At 40.0% G+C, this 17763-nt stretch overlaps 1 protein-coding gene across 1 annotated transcript in view; it reads left to right on the forward strand.

Annotated features, from left to right (window-relative positions):
- The window catches only part of BBOX1 (butyrobetaine (gamma), 2-oxoglutarate dioxygenase (gamma-butyrobetaine hydroxylase) 1), an 81717-nt gene that overhangs the window by 20571 nt on the left and 43383 nt on the right, over positions 1–17763 (forward strand). Inside the window, 2 exon segments of the mRNA XM_011936408.1 lie at positions 16717–16744; positions 16747–16842. Of these exon segments, the coding sequence (XP_011791798.1) occupies positions 16717–16744; positions 16747–16842 (124 nt within the window).

Raw genomic sequence — 17763 nt, forward strand, 5'->3', positions numbered from 1 at the left:
TTGTAAATTTGTTTGAGTTCTTTGTAGGTTCTGGATATTAGCCCTTTGTCAGATGAGAAGATTGCAAAAATTTTCTCCCATTCTGTAGGTTGCCTATTCACGCTGATGGTAGCTTCTTTTGCTGTACAGAAGCTCTTTAGTTTAATTAGATTCCATTTGTCAATTTTGGCTTTTGTTGCCGTTGCTTTTGGTGCTTTAGACATGAAGTCCTTGCCCATGCCTATGTCCTGAATGGTATTAGCTAAGTTTTCTTCTAGGGTTTTTCTGGTTTTAGGTCTAACATTTAAGTCTCTAATCCATCTTGAATTAATTTTTGTATCAGGAGTAAGAAAAGGACTCAGTTTCAGCTTTCTACTTATGGCTAGTCTGATGGGCTTCCCTTTGTGGATAACCGGACCTTTCTCTCTGGCTGCCCTTAACATTTTCTCCTTCATTTCAACTTTGGTGAATCTGACAATTATGTGTATTGGAGTTGCTCTTCTCGAGGAGTATCTTTGCAGTGTTCTCTGTATTTCCTGAATTTGAATGTTGGCCTACCTTGCTAGGTTGGGGAAGTTCTCCTGGATGATATCCTGCAGAGTGTTTTCCAACTTGGTTCCATTCTCCCCATCACTTTCAGGCACACCAATCAGACGTAGATTTGGTCTTTTCACATAATTCAGTATTTCTTGGAGGCTTTGTTCATTTCTTTTTACTCTTTTTTCCCTAAACTTCTCTTCTCACTTCATTTCATCTATTTGTTCTTCAATCACCGATACTCTTTCTTCCAGTTGATCAAGTCAGTTACTGAAGCTTGTGCATTTGTCATGTAGTTCTCGTGTCATGGTTTTCATCTCTCTCAGTTCATATCTCTCAGTTCATTTATGGACTTCTCTGCATTGGTTATTCTAGTTATCCATTCTTCCATTCTTTTTTCAAGGTTTTTAGTTTCTTTGCACTGGGTACGTAGTTCCTCCTTTAGCTCTGAGAAGTTTGATCGACTGAAGTCTTCTTCTCTCAACTCGTCAGAGGTCATTCTCCATCCAGCTTTTTTCCATTGCTGGTGATGAACTGCGTTCCTTTGGAGGGGGAGATGCGCTTGACTTTTTGAATTTCCAGCTTTTCTTCACTGCTTTTTCCCCATCTTTGTTGTTTTATCTGCCTTTGGTCTTTGATGATGGTTACGTACTGATGGGGTTTTGGTATGGGTGTCCTTTCTATTTGTTAGTTTTCCTTCTAACAGTCATGACCCTCAACTGCAGGTCTGTTGGAGTTTGCTTGAGGTCCACTCCAGACCCTGTTTGCCCGGGTATCAGCAGCAGAGGCTGCAGAAGATAGAATATTGCTGAACAGCAAGTGTTGCTGTCTGGTTCTTGTTCTGGAAGCTTCATCTCAGAGGTGTACCCAGCTGTGTGAGGTGTGAGGTGTCAATCTGCACCTAGTCAGGGATGTCTCCCAGTGAGGTTACTCAGGGGTGAGGGACCCACTTGAGCAGGCAGTCTGTCTGTTCTCAGATCTCAACCTCCATGCGGGGAGAACCACTGCTCTCTTCAAAGCCATCAGCCAAGGACATTTACATCTGCAGAGGTTTCTGCTGCTTTTTGTTTAGCTATGCCCTGTCCCCAGAGGTGGAGTCTACAGAGGCGGGCAGGCCTCCTTGAGCTGAGGTGGGCTCCACCCAGTTCGAGCTTCCTGGCGGCTTTGTTTACCTACTAAAGCCTCCGCAAAGGTGGCCACCCGTCCCCCAGCCTTGCTGCCACCTGGTAGTTAGATCTCAGACTGCTATGCTAGCAATGAGGGAAGCTCCATGAGCGTGGGACCCTCTGGGCCGGGTGTGGGATATAATCTCCTGGTGTGCCATTTGCTAAGACCCTTGGTAAAGTGCAGTATTAGGGTGGGAGTTACCCGATTTTCCAGGTATTGTGTGTCTCAGTTTCCCTTGGCTAGGAAAGGGAATTCCCTTCCCCATTGTGCTTCCCAGGTGAGGCAGTGCCTGGCACTGCTTCACCTCTCACTGGTTGGGCTGCACCCACTGACCAACACAGACTGTCCGACACTCCCCAGTGAGATGAACCCAGTACCTCAGTTGCAAATGCAGAAATCACCCGTCTTCTCTGTCACTCACACTGGGAGCTGGAGGCTGGAGCTGTTCCTATTCCTAAATTTCTTCTTTTAGGTTTTAGAACCAAACTTCCAAATGTGCCCATCCGTGGAATAGCTGTGGGCTATCCCTGTAGGGGAAAAAAAAAAAAAAAAGATTTTAAGAATTTGTTGATGTTTACATTCATACATAGTATTGATTTGCCTAATTTCTGGCTTAGCAAATTAAATAAAAATGTTTAAGTTCTACTCTATCCAATAAATCGTCTCATTTTTCTTCCTTTTTTTCTTAAAATTTTATATTTTTCTCAATCAGTAACTTTGTTATTAATCAATAAGAAAGTAGGGTACTGAAATTAAGAGTTTTTGGCCCTAGGCCTTGCTAAGTCTGTGATTTTGAGCAACTTACTTAACCTTTCTGTGCTTCGATGTCCTTATCTGCACAACAGACATAATAATACTATATACATAACTTCTCAATCAGTGCAATATTGGGTGAAGGGTAGTGTTGCACAATGCATATCAACTCATTATTTTTTTCAAAACATTTCCTTGAAAGTGGTTGTAAATAACTATAAACAGCAACTCTGAGAGTTTTCTTTTTTGTTTTAAAATAGGTTTATTTCTTTTTTTAAATTTTATTTCAATAGCTTTTGGAGAGTAAGTGGTTTTTTATTACGTAAGTGAATAGCATAGTGGTGAAGTCTGAGGTTTTAGTTCACCTGTCACCCAAGTAGTGTACGTTGTAACAAATATGTCACTTTTTATTTCTTACCTCTTCTCACGCTCCCACTTCTGAGTCTCCAAAGTCCGTTATACCACTCTGTTTGCCTTTGCACATAGTTGAGCTCCAGGCCAGGTGCAGTGGCTCACGTCTGTAATCCCAGGACTTGGGGAGGCCAAGGCGAGTGGATCACCTGAGGTCAGGAGTTTGAGCCTGACCAATATAGTGAAACCCCATCTCTACTAAAAATACAGAAATTAGCCAAGCGTGGTAGCACGTGACTGTAGTCCCGGGTACTCGGGAGACTGAGACAAGAGAATTGCTTGAACCCAGGAGGCAGAACTTGCAGGGAGCCAAGATCAAACCACTGCACTCCAGCCTGGATGACAGAGCGAAACTCCGTCTCAAAAATAAAATAAATTAAAAATTTTAAAAACATAGTTGAGCTCCCACTTGTGAGGACATAGAATATTTGGTTTTCCATTTCTGAGTTACTTCATTTAGAATAAAGGTGTCCAGCTTCATTCAAGTTGCTGCAAAATACATTATTTTATACATTTTATGGTTGAGTAGTATTCCATGGTGTGTATATACCACATTTTCTTTATCCACTCATTAGTTGTTGGGCACTTAGATTGGTCCCATAACTTTGCAGTTGCAAATTGTGCTGTAATAAACATACATTTTCAGGTGTCTTTTTTACATAATGACTTCTTTCCTTTTGGGTAGATACCCAGTAATGGGATTCCTGAATTGAAAAGTGGTTCTACTTTTAGTTCTTTAAGAAATCTCCACACTGTTTTCTGTAAAGATTATCCTAATTTACATCCCTACCTACAGTGAATGCTTCCCTTTTCACCAAATCCATGCCAACATCTGTTGTTTTTTTATTTTTTAATAATAGCCATTCTGGTGAGGGTAAAATGGTATCTCACTGTGGTTTTAATTTCCATTTCCCTGATGACTAGTGATGCTGAGCATTTTTTCATGGTTGTTCGGTCGTTTGTACATCTTCTTTTGAAAAATGTCCATTCATGTCATCTGCCAATGGGGTTGTTTTTTCTTGCTGATTTGTTTGAGTTCCTTGTAGATTTTGGATATTAGTCCTTTGGGATGGACAGCTTGCAAATGTTTTCTCCCATTCTGTGGGTTGTTTAACTCTGGTAATTATTTGTTTTTCTATATAGCGCTTTTTAGTTTAATTAGACCCCATTTATTTTTGTATTTTTGTTTGTTACATTTGCTTTTGGGGTGTTAGTCATAAATTCTTTGTATAGGCCAGTGTCCAGAAGAGTTTTTCCTAGGTTATCCTCTAGAATTTGTATTATTTCAGATCTTCAATTTAAGTCTTTAATCCACCTTGAGTTAATTTTTTATAAGGTATGAGATAGGGACCCAGTTTCATTCTTCTATATGTTGCTATTCAGTTTTTCCAGCATCATTTATTAAATAAGGTACCTTTTCCCCAATTTATAGTTTTGTATGTTTTGTCAAAGATCCATTGGCTACAGATATTTAGCTTTATTTCTGGGTTCTCTATTCTGTTCCATTGTTCTATGTGTTTAATTTTGTACAGTACCATGCTGTTTTGGTAACTATAGCATTATAGTATAATTTGAAATCAGGTCACATGATGCATTCAGATTTGTTCTTTTTGTTTGGGATTGCTTTGGCTCTTTGAGCTCTTTTTTATTTTTTTGGTTCCATATGAATTTTGGGTTTTTTTTTTTTTTTACTAATTCTGAGAAGAATAGTGTTGATATTTTGATAGGCATTGCCTTGAATCTGTAGATTTCTTTGGGCAATGTGGTCATTCTTAAAATACTGAGTCTTCTAATTCATGAGCATGGGATGAGTTTCCATTTGTTTGTGTCATCTATGATTTCTTTTGGCAGTGTTTTGTAGTTCTCCTTATAGAGATCTTTCATCTCCCTGGTTAAAAATATTCCTAGATTTTGTTTTGCAGCTATTGTAAAAAGGATTGAGTTCATGGTTTGATTCTCGGTTTGGTTATTGTTGGTGTATAGTAGTGCTACTGATTTGTGTACATTAATTTTGTAACCTGAGACTTCACTGAATTTGCTTATGAAATCTAGAAGTCTTTTGGAGGAATCTTTAGCGTTTTCTAGGTGTACAATTATATCATCAGTGAACAGTAATAATTTGACTTCCTCTTTTCCAAGTTGGTTGCCCTTTATTTTCTTTCTCTTGTCTAATTACTCAAGCTAGGACATTCATTCTAGAAAATGGATGCCCATTTTCTGGTGAAAGTGGGCATCCTTGCTTGTTCCAGTTCTCAGGAACTGGAACTTTTAACTTTATCCTTTTAACTTTTGCTTTTAACTTTTAACTTATACTTTTAACTTTTCTCCATTCCATATGATGTTGGCTGATGGTTTGATATATATGGTCTTTATTCACCTCCTGGCATTTTGAGGTATGTTCTTTCAATGCCTAGTTTGTTATTGGGGGTTACCTAAAAAGAGGCTGAATTTTGTCAAATGCTTTTTCTGCATCTATTGAACTGATAATATGGCTTTTGTTTTTAATTCTGTTTATGTGATGTATAGTAGTCAACATCTGTATCACAGAGATTTTCATAACTTGTGTCAATATTATCATTCATTTCAAAGAATTTTTTAATTTCCATCTTGATTTCATTGTTAACCCCAAAATCATTCAGGAGAAGATTGTTTAATTTCCATGTGTTTGTATTGTTTTCAGGGTTCCTTTTGGAGTTAATTTCCAGTTTTATTGCACTGTGTTCTGAGAAGGTACTTGACATAAATTTGATTTTCTTAAATGTATTGAGACATGTTTTGTGACCTATCATATGGTCTATCTTGGAAAATATTCCATATGTTAATAAGAATGTGTATTTTGCAGTTATTGGGTAGAATGTTCTATAAATATCAGGTCCATTTGTTATAGAGTGTAGTTTAAGTCCATTGTTGCTTTATTGACTTTCTGTCTCAGTGATCTGTTTAGTGCTGTCAGTGGGGTATTGAAGTCCCCACTGACAGCAACACACTATTGAAGTCCCCAATAGCAACACACTATTATTGTGTTGCTGTCTGTCTTACTTCTTAGGTCTAATGGTAATTGTTTTATAAGTTTGGGAGCTCCAGAGTTAGGGACATATATATTTAGGATTGTAATATCCTCTTGTTGGATTGATTCTTTCATCATTGTGTAATGACCTTCTTTCTTTTTTGTTTTTAATATTGTTGCTTTAAAGTCTGTTTAATCTGATATAAAAATAGCTACTTCTGCTCACTTTTGATTTCCATTTGCATGGAGTATCTTTTCCCACTCCTTTTTCTTGAATTTATATGAATCCTTATGTGTTAGGTGAGTCTCTTGAAGACAGAAGATATTTGGTTTGTGGGTTTTTTTTCCATTCTGCCAATCTGTATCTTAAGTGGAGCATTTAGGCCGTTTACATTCAATATTCATGTCAAGATGTGAGATACTTTCTCAGTCATCATGTTGATTGTTACCTACTTTATTTTCTTCATTGTATTGTTGTTTTATAGGCCTGTGCATTTTATGCTTTCAAGAAGTTCTATTCTGGTGCATATCAACCTTTTGTTTCAAGACTTAGAACTCCTAGGATTCCTTGTAGGGTTTGTCTAGTAGTAACAAATTGCCTCAGCATTTGCTTGTCTGAAAATGAGTTTATTTCTCCTTCATTTATGGAACTTAGTTTTGCAGGATACAAAATACTTGCCTGACAATTATTCTCTTTAAACAGGCTAAAGATGCTGGGTGCAGTGGCTCACGCCTGCATTTCCAGCACTTTAGGAGGCCAAGGTGGCTGGATCACGAGGTCAGGAGATAGAGACCATCCTGGCTAATACAGTGAAGCCCCATCTCTACATATATATATATATATATATTAGCCAGACATGGTGAAAAATTAGCCAGACATGGTGGTGGGTGCCTATAGTCCCAGCTACTAGGGAGGCTGAGACAGGAGAATGGCGTGAACCTGGAAGTCAGAGTTTGCAGTGAGCTAAGATTGTGCCCCTGTACTCTAGCCTGGGCAACAGAGAGAGACTCTGCCTCCAAAAATAAAATGGCTAAAGATAGGATCCCAATCCCTTTGGGCTTGTAAGGCAACGTGGTTTGGCTCTGTGTCCCCACCAAAACCTCATGTCAAATTGTAATCCACACATGTAAGAGGAGAGGGCTGGTGGAAGGTAATTGAATCATGGTGCTGACGTCCCCCTTGCTGTTCTCATGATAGTGAATGAGTTCTGATGAGATCTGATGGTTTAAAAGTGTGTGGCACTTCCTCCATTGCTCTTTGTCTCCTGACACCATGTGAGAAAGCTGCTTGCTTTCCCTTCACCTTCCACCATGACTGTAACTTTCCTGAGGCCTCCCAGTCATACTTCCTATAAGCCTGTGGAAATGCGAATCAATTAAACCTCTTTCCTTCATAAATCATCCAATCTCAGGTAGTTCTTTATAGCAGTGTAAGAATGGACAAATACAGAAAATTGGTACTGGGAGTGGGGCACTGTTATAAAGATACCTAAAAATGTGGAAGTGATTTTGGAAATTAGCAGAGGTTGGAGCAGTTTGGAGAGCTCAGAAGACAGGAAGATGTGGGAAAGTTTGGAACTTCCTAGAGGCTTGTTGAATGTTTCTAACCAAAATGCTGATAGTGATATGGACAATGAAGTCCAGGCTGAGGTAGTCTCAGATGGAGATGAGAAATGTGTTGGGAACTGGAATAAAGATCACTCTTTAGCAAGAAGAAAGATGGCCTTTTGCCCCTGCCCTAGAGATCTGTGGAACTTTGAAATTGAGAAAGGTGATTTAGGGTATCTGGCAGAAGAAAGTTCTAAGCAGCAAAGCATTCAAGTTGTGACCTGGCTGTTTATAAAAGTCTATACTCATATGTGCTACAGCTATTCAAATCAGACAGGCATCTCTTTTCATGTACAGGAATGAAATTCCAAGTAGAGTTGAGTACTTGATATTCCAAATAGAGATGAATTGTGACACTACCCCTCAGGCAAGCCTGAACCCAGAGGGCATTCCTCCTGTGGCGATTCAGTCACCCTGAAGTGTTCCAGAAAGGCTGCCTATAGGTGGACTCATGCTGAACTCCTGTGGGAGAAGCCCTAGCTGTGTCTTCAGTGATTGACAAGAGAGAAAAGAATTCGTCTTCTCCAAGACCTTTTGTGAGCACAAGGGCTGCCTCAGAGTTGGGGCAGAGCTTCAGACTTTCCCCACTGAGTCCAGCACTGTATCTGTGCCACTGCTGAAAGAAACTTCCCACCAGCAGAAAGTTCTGGGATTCAAGGCCTGCCATCCAGATTCATTTATCTCTCAAGGTGTTCTCTTAATATGGTACATTTGCTGTCTGCCTAGGAGTAGGCGTTGCTGAGAACCAGACTACTGTGAGTGCTGCTGCTCCTCTGGGTCTAGCCACCTAGTGGGGCTGCCACACTCCAGGCTGGTGCTGGGAAATGTCTGCAAGGGAACCAGTGATGTGATCTGTCCTCAAGTCTCCCAGCTCTGATGGAGATGGGAGGGGAGTGACGTAAACTCTGTAAAGTTCCTTAGTTATAAATAACTTTAGTATGTTGGCTTTCTCAAATGCTGGCAGAAAAAGTAATGAACTGGTCACACGGGCAAACTCAAGACCTCCTGGTTAGCCATGGTGCTGCAAGCAATGGTGATAACTGAGGTAACACACACATTTTCTTCTTTCTGAGCACTGTGTTATTCTACCTGCAGATGTTGTAATGGACTGTGTCAGTTGGCCTCCAGCCAGGAGGTGGCACCTGCAAAAGAGCACAAGCTGTGTTAGCAGCAGTGGGATTTGTGCTTGCTCTGTTACCCAGGGGAGGTATTCTGTATTCTCGGACAATGAGTGGGGCCATAAAGCTCCCAAAGGTTTCTGTCCATTGTGTTAAGTTATCAGGGTGGGTAGAGGGGGCAAAGCCAGGTAGCAGCTGGGTCAGACTGGGCCACACTCTGACTCTCCACATGCAGGACAAGCAGCAGTTTTGTGAAATTGGAGGGCAGTTCTCTTGCCACTGGGGTAATGTTCCAGAGAGAAGCACAGCTGTCTCTACTGCACAGAAGAGTTTGTGCAGGAAGTGGGGAACAGCAGGTGGCAATAAACCCCACCCAGCTACCATTCACTTGGCAAGGCAGGTCTCACACTTGCCGTGCTCTCCACTAGCAGCAGCTAGCTAAGTCCTAAGCAGTCTATGCTCAGAACTCCCCCAGAAGACGCTACCATGGCTTTCAGACCTCACCCCTTCCAGTCCACCCACAAAGCCAGAACACCCAGCTCCTGCACCTGTGGCAGCAGCACATTTCCCACCCACCCTTAAGTTCTGGCCAATGGTGTTTGTCCGCACTTGAGATTATATCCTGAATTTCAGTTGGGAGCCTCTCTCAACCTGTGACTGCCACCTGCATTCGCTGACAGACTTCTGTAAGACCAAAAATGGCTTCCCTCCATCCATGCTGGAGACTGGGAATGCACAGAAGTCTTCCTGCTACTGCTCCTACTTTTATGTTCCCTACCACTCCCTAAATCAGCTCCAGTGTTGGGTAGGATTAAGGCCTTCCCCCATGGGCTGTATTGCCAGGTTCCGCAGTGGGAGGGTGTATCCTGGAGGCAGTTTATCTGCCCTCGCACTCTGGGGACTTATAGTTTTCCACCTGGCTTACAGTGAAGACTACAGCCTGCCACTTATTTCAAAGGGCCTGTGGTTTCTTTCAGTTTTCCTGTTAAGTTCCTGTGTTGCTTCTTGGAAAAAAAGTTCACAGTGTGAATCTCTACACACTATTTTGTCTTTCCAAAAGGGAGAGGCATACTAACAATGTCTCCAATCCACCATAAAACAAACAAACAAACAACAAACAGTTTTCCTGACCCTCTTGAGCAGAATACTTGTTTTTGAAAAATGTAGCATATTATTATTAAAATTGCTTTTTCATCTCCCATTGGCTTTCGATTATATCGCATATTTGCTGTTTGCATAGAGATAATTGATATTTAAGTTAGACTTATGGAGGGAAAGATTATATAGATTGTCTCTCTTGCCAACAGCTTAGTTGGAGCCTTTTATCATCCCATGTCTGTATTACTGACATAACATGGCCTCTCTGTTCTTACCCAGCTTACACAATTCTAAGGGCAGTCCTCCTGAGGCTCACAATCATCTCTCCTCCCCCTTGCTCATATGTCTCATTGCCTAAAGAATAAAAGTCTTCACTGGGGCTTTGCAATCATCCCACAATCTGGTACCCCCTCCATGAGCATGTGGACTCCCTTTTTTGTCCAAGTTCTGCTTGCCTCCTGCATGACTTATTCTTCTCTTTCTGACTGGTCAAGCTTTACCTACCCATTCTACAAGATTTACTCACATCCTAATGAAGACCTTCATGAATTATTCTACCCTACATTTATATTGATCCCTAAACCAAGCCACAGATATCAATAGGAAAGAAAGTAAGCCCAGGAAACAGCCATCATTTCACTGGTAACATTCAAACAGTTAGGCTTTCATATACAAATGGAAACATACACATTTTTCTTTTCTTTTTTTAAATTATACTTTAAGTTCTGGGGTACATGTGGAGAATGTGTAGGTTTGTTGCATAGGTATACCTGTGCCATGGTGGTTTGCTGCACCCATCAACCCATCACCTACATTAGGTATTTCTCCTAATGCTATCCCTCCCTTAGTCCCCCACCATGGAATACTATGCAGTCATAAAAAAGGAAGAGTTCATGTCCTTTGCAGGGACATGAATGAAGCTGGAAACCATCATTCTCAGGAAACTATCACAAGAATAGAAAATCAAAGACTGCATATTCTCAATCATAAGTGGGAGTTGAACAAGGAGAACACATGTGGACATGAGGAGGGGAACATCACACACATACACATTTTTCAAAAAGAATTTTATTAGAATTTACTAGAAGAGAAGGTGAAAGAGTCCACTATATCAAGAAAGCTCTTGACTCATGAAATAACATGGTGTTAACAGAAGGAGCACACACTTAGGAGTCAGAAGAGCTGATTTTGACTTATTTCTGTGAACTTGACTTAGTTTCATAAATGGCCTGAGCCTCACTTTTTTCATATTTAAAAGAGGCGATGCCTATTAGCTTTGGGAGATGAAGAATAAGTGATAAACTGTAAATACTTAGCACAGTGTCTGGCACACAGTGGATGCTCAAAACCTGTTAGATCCTTCCTGTCTCCCCTTTTCCTTCCAGTTAAAGCACCATAAATGTAAGAGCAGAGGCACATTAAACAACATTTGGGAAAAAGACAGGAGAGAAGAAGAGTGCCTTTTCATATCTAATGTTTGAGCTCCCCTTACATGAAGAACAATCATGTTCTATTCCTGATTAAACACATGAGAGTATCTCAAAGGTGGACAATTACCATTTAGTCACACATTGGTTTGATTCCTAGCAAAAGTTTACCTACCTGGTAGATAGTTTCATTTAAATAGAACTAAAGAAGGCAGTGAAAGGATTGGTCAATTATGAACCTAATTCCAGTCAAGAATATAGAAATGTTTGGTGAAGCTGGAATGACCAGCACACTTAGAAAAAAGTGATGCTGTGTTATCTATTACTTAGTCAAGAGTAGCTACAGATGAAAATACCAGCAATCATCAGCTACATTATATGTCACATATGTGCTAGATACTTGAAAAACAAAAATTCCAAACTGAAAATCAGTACAATCTCATCACCATAGAAGAGCAGATCTAAATAGGGAATATAAAAGAAAAATATCTAAAGAAAACAATGTGCCCATATAATGAGGAACCACAGTCTTTAAGCTCGAACTTCAGTAAGGTGTAATAGGAGTTTCTAGCCCAGAATAAATTGACCAATCGAGATACATGATGGGAAACCATAGAGGGGATTAATGAAGTTATTTACTTGGAACAATAAGAAAAACATTGAGGAAAACCAAAGGAAAAAATGAACCCGCTGCTGGGAGCAGATGGTCTAAGATTAATTCTGCTCCACGTACAGCATTTTCCATCTCAGCTGATGATGGCAACTCTGTCTCTCCAGTAGCAGGCTTATCCTTGACTACTGTTTATCTCTCATGATACCCATCCAACTTATTAGAAAGTTCTATTAGCTCTATCATCAAAATAATTTAGAATCCAACCATATCTTGCTGCTTCCACTGTTAACCTTCTGTCCACACTACCAACATCATATGCCCTTCTTCTTCCTCCTATAGCTTATTTCCTATTCCCGTCCTGCTCTTTCTTTTTAAAAAAATGCTTTAAAATCATTTTCCATGTTAGAGTCACTGAGCTCAGCACTTAATATTTACTGCCCTGTTTAATCTTAGCAGTAACTCCCAGGCAGCATTATTATTGTAACCATTTTATACACAAGAAAAATTGGGCTGATAGAAATAAATAACTAGTTTGTAATCAAAGAGAGATGAAGTGAAAGAGCCAAGGTTTGATTTAAGAGCATCTGCATATTAAATACCTTCTATTTTCTTCCTCTTCTATGGGCTCACAGCAATTTGTACGGGTCCTCTCTCTCTCACTATAATTACTATACCGAATGGTCATTATCTATAATATTTGACTCTCTTTCACAATAGACAGTTGAAATCTAGAGAAATAACTAATATTAGTAACATATATCATTACTGAACACTTTCCATGGATTGTGCATTTATTCATTCGTCACACTTAATGAGTATCTTATGTACCAGGCACTGTTCTAGGTACTGGGGAATCAGTGGTGAACAAAATAAGAGAAAAATCCTGCCCCTTAGCAGTTCACATTTTGGTAGAGAAATAGACAAATAAATGTACAAATATACCTATAATATATCAAGTAATGATAAGGACACAGACTCAGGCAGGTTGATGGGTGTGGTGGTAGCAGTGTATGGAAATTCTCTTGTGAGTCCTTCTGTCTTTTCATTGAAGTAAGAATCAAAGTCACCAGATGAGCATAAATATGAGGAGGAAGTGTGGAAGGTTTGAGGATAGAAAACATAAGAAACAGTCAGATAGGACCGTGTAAGGTATAGTTAACTAGAGATTACAATAAAATCAGTCATCCTCATGTGTTTTCCTCCAGCCACATTCAGCTGCTTTGGTTCAAGTGAAGATTTAACCAGACAGCAGGCACACCATGGTAAATTCTTCATAGATATTATCTCATTCAAATTTCACAACTCTGTAGGTTGTTCTCATCCTGTACTTTCCAGATAAGGAAACTGAACTTAGAGAATTTCTCGTTTTCCAAATGTCATGCAGATGGGAAGTGTTGAAATTAGGATTTGAACCCAGATTTTTCACCTTCAAACCTTGAGTTGTAAAATTTGACAAATGACCATATCAGATGTAGTCTTTTTCTCATCTCTGTATGTGCTTGGTAAGTTATTTTTCAATGAACTAGCTTCAGAAATAAAGCACATTAATCCAGGAGACAAATACTTGGCTAACAGGCAATTCTTACATGTTCTGGTGGGCTGAAAAGTTAATATGAGTCATCAGAGTTGGGACTGCCAAAAAACACTAATTAGATAAGGGCTGCATTAGTAAAAAATGTAGGAATGAGCCCACCCGGCAGGCATAGACCAGACTATACCTGCAGTATTATGTCCGATTCAAGATGCCAGTGCTGTCATGGGGCATCAGCAAATTTAAACATGTCATCTGAAGAAAAGCAGAAAGGTTAGTATAGTGCGTGGTACCCAGAAAGCATGAAGAAGTACTGGGGAGGAAAGAGACCACTCAGCCTTACAAAGAAATACTTAATGCAGTAGTTGTCTTTATGCACATCTTCAAGACTGCCTGTGTTAGGCTGTTCCTGCACTGCTCTAAAGAAATACCTGAGATTGGGTAACTTATTTTAAAAAGAGGTTTAACTGTCTCAAGGTTCTGTAGGCTTTACAGGAAGCATGATGCTGGCATCTGCTCGGCTTCAAGGGAGGCCTCAGGAAGCTTACAATCATGGCAGAAGGTGAAGAGGGAACAGATACATCACATGTACAAGCAGGAGCAAGAGAAAGAGAGAGGTGACACCGACTTTTTTATCATTATCATTATACTTTATGTTCTGAGGTACATGTGCAGAACATGTCATTTTGTTTCATAGGTATGCACGTGGCATGGTGGTTTGCTGCACCCATCAACCTTTCACCTACATTAGGCATTTCTTCTAATGTTATGCCTCCCCTAGCTCCCTACCTCCTGACAGGCCCCGGTGTGTGATGTTCCCCTCCCTGTGTCCATGTGTTCTCATTGCTCAACTCTCACTTATGAATGAGAACATGCAGTGCTTGGTTTTCTGTTCTTGTGATAGTTTGCTGAGAATTATGGTTTTCAGCTGCATCCATGTCCCTGCAAAGGACATGAACTCATCCTTTTTTATGGCTGCATAGTATTCTATAGTGTATATGTGCCACATTTTCTTTATCCAGTCTATTATTGATGGACATTTGGGTTGGTTCCAACTCTTTGCTATTGTGAATAGTGTCACAATAAACATACGTGTGCATGTGTCTTTATAGTAGAATGATTTCTAATCCTTTGGGTATATACCCAGTAATGGGATTGCTGGGTCAAATGGTATTTCTGGTTCTAGATCCTTGAGAAATCACCACACTGTCTTCCACAATGCTTGAACTAATTTACACTCCCACCAACAGTATAAAAGTGTTCCTATTTCTCCACATCCTCTCTAGCATCTGTTGTCTCCTGACTTTTTAATGATCACCATTCTAATTGGCATGAGATAGTATTTCATTGTCGTTTTGATTTGCATTTCTCTAATGACCAGTGGTGATGAGCATTTTTTCATATGTCTGTTGGATGCATAAATGTCTTCTTTTGAGAAGTGTCTGTTCATATCCTTTGCCCACTTTTTGATGGAGTTGTTTGTTTTTTTCTTGTAAATTTGTTTAAGTTCTTTGTAGATCCTGGATATTAGCCCTTTGTCAGATTGATAGATTGCAAAAATTTTCTCCCATTCTGTAAGTTGTCTGTTCACTCTGATGATAGTTTCTTTTGCTGGGTGCCACAGACTTTTAAATGGCCAGATTTCTCAAGAATTCACTCACTATTGTGAGGACAGCACCAAGTAGATGGTGCTAAATCATTCATGAGAAATTCACCCTCATGATCCAGTCACTTCCCAGCAGGCCACACCTCCAATACTGAGGATCACAATTCAACATGAGATTTGGGTAGGGGCAAATATCCAAACTATATCACTATTCTGCAATTCTGGAGCACAGAATTAGGGTTTAAAAGGTCTATTGTGCCTCAGCAGAAGAAAGAAGCTATGACAATTGGAGCTGTTTGAAACACGCTGTCCCACAGGGAGGTGTGTGGCATGTCATTGAAAGGGATGAAGAGGGCCTTCTGTGACCTTTTGATGGATGTCATAGAGGAGAGTCACAGAGACAGAGAATAAAACTGAATTATCTGTCTTCCCTGCCAACTCTAAGGAAGTCTGGGATAATAATCCTTCCTTCTGACATCCTTTGGTGTATGTTTTCCTTCACCATACAACTATTTTCCCATTGTCTTCAGTCAAATTGTGTGGGAATCCCAAATCTGACTCATTGTCTGATGCTGGACAAATTTTCTAAGCTCCTTGTGCCTGTCTCCTCATCAATAAAATAAGAACAGTGATAGAGCATCTCTTATGGGATTGTTGTGAGATTCATATAAATTAATCCATATGAAGTCCTTAGAAGGGTGCTTGAAAATATAAGTACTCGATAAATGTTAGGGTCCATTGTTTTTTAAATTATTTATCATACACCGCCATTTACGGTTTCTTTATTATTTTATGTGTAATTCTTGTTTTCTCCAGCTGGATGGTCTTTCTGTTCATAGGCCTGAGCATACAGAATATGTCAGGTTACTAACAGTCCAACATGAAAATGTGTGTCTCTCCTTTCAAGCAGGTTAGGCATGTTTAGAAGTCCCATTTGTACATTCTCAGCAAAACTTTCAGAGTTTTATGGGGTTACCACCTAAATATTTTATGAATTTCTTCATCTTTTAAAATATAAAAGTGCACTCAGACTCAATCTCATTTTTCAGGGGTTGCTTTAGCCATCATTAGGAAATAAGCAAAGATTTGTTTTGGATACGGACCATAACAGTTTTCTGAAAACCTTCAGTGTTGGACTATACAAGCTGGGGAGGAAGGAAAGGAGCATTATTGGTGAAAACATAGATAAGTGACATGATCCTCATAGGTCTTGAGGAACTTACAAACTAGCGGAAGAGACTGAGTCTTGCCTGACCCAGCCCTTTCCTGCTTTTCTACCTCATCTGGTACACGCCCTCTTGCCCCAGTTCTAGCCTTGATGACTGAGTTTTTCAAGCAAGATGATTCCCATCTTCCCACTGTCCCTCCTACCCGACAGTCTTTCCTCTGCCCTTTGCATGACTGTCTTCTCTCACTCTTCAGGATTTGGCATAAATAGTTTCTCTTTAGCTTGGTGTTTCTTAATCACCATGTCTAAATAAATTCCCTATTCCAATCCCAACATTCATTTATTATTGTTATACACCCCTTTTGTTACCCTCATAGCACTTGCCAAAATTTTTATTTTTATGTATTAATATTTGTTTGCTTCCTTGTTTTCGCACCCTTTATCCCCAACAAGAGAAGTGATCATATCTATCTTTATTCACAAATGTGATCTCTTTTCCATAGCAAGGATTTCGACAGATGTATTGTGTGAGTGAAAGATTTCAACACAACATCCTGAGCACTGGGACTGACGTGCTGGGGGGCCAGAGAAGTCAGGCATCCAGAGCACCATTAGCAGTTGCAGGAGATTACCAGAAGGGCATTGCAGAGGCTGCCAGTACCCTGCCATAGCCCCTTAGCACTTGTCACATACATGCCAGCACATGTTGCAAGACTGCCAATCTTCTCTGCCTGAGAAAGCACGCTTGGCCAGCACACAAGAAAGGCCAAAAAGACCCAGGAGTGGATGCCCAGAGGAGCAGCTCTCAACCAAAGAGGGGTAGGCACGGGTATCCTGAGCACCTGAGTGTCCTTTCCCCAAGTGTGAAACCTCTAAGGTATACCCTACAGTGTCCCTATGAAGTCTAGTGGTGCTGAGCCTGTTGCCAAAGCAGTAACCTGTTCATTACAACACGTTCCAGAGGTTTTCTTTCCTGTCTTAATTTCCCATCTTCTATGAGTGTTTCCAGATAGACTTCCTCAATAAATTTCTTGCATTTAAATCTTCATCACAGGGTCAGCTTCTGGAAAATCTCAACATAAGACAAGTGATCAGAATCTTGAAAGACATTTAGAATTCACTAGACAAGAAGTTAAAAAAAAAAAAAAAATCTGAAGAGGGCAGGATCCCCATAGTGCAGGAAAAGAAAATCAAAGCTCTATTTTCCATTCAGCTGCCTTTCCTCTAGGAGGGATCAGACTTTGTTTTTGTCAGGGTCCCTAGAAGGTATTTACAGGAAAAGACAGTAAGAGATTGGCTGATCTCCTGCATATTCGATAAGCTATTTCAGAGCCAACAGCTCAGTTCAGTGCAGGTGGACAGAAGGTCCTGAACTCTTGAAATAACACATTGCAACCTAGCATGCTGTGTTCATGAAACTTTAACTAAAGAGCTTCTTTGTGTCTTTTCCTTTTTTGAAATACAGCTCAGGATCCAGGAATGTGATGCTTAACCCCGAAAAGGAAACCTTGTACAAATGGTTCCTTGAAAACCAGCATGTAGCCTGTTCATAAATTTTATGATGTGTGAAGCACATGTTCAAGGAAGTATTTATTAGGAAGACCATAAGTTAAATTAGGAAGGGTAGTTCATACCTTAAATATTCCATCACTTTCCGTACTGTTTATGTACCCAGACCCAAGTGTGAAACTTAAATTTGTTTTTAATGTGTTCTCCTGACAAATGATTTACTGTAGTCAA

This window comes from Colobus angolensis, unplaced genomic scaffold (genome assembly GCF_000951035.1).
Source record: "Colobus angolensis palliatus isolate OR3802 unplaced genomic scaffold, Cang.pa_1.0 Scaffold152, whole genome shotgun sequence".
NCBI classification, from domain to species: domain Eukaryota; kingdom Metazoa; phylum Chordata; class Mammalia; order Primates; family Cercopithecidae; genus Colobus; species Colobus angolensis.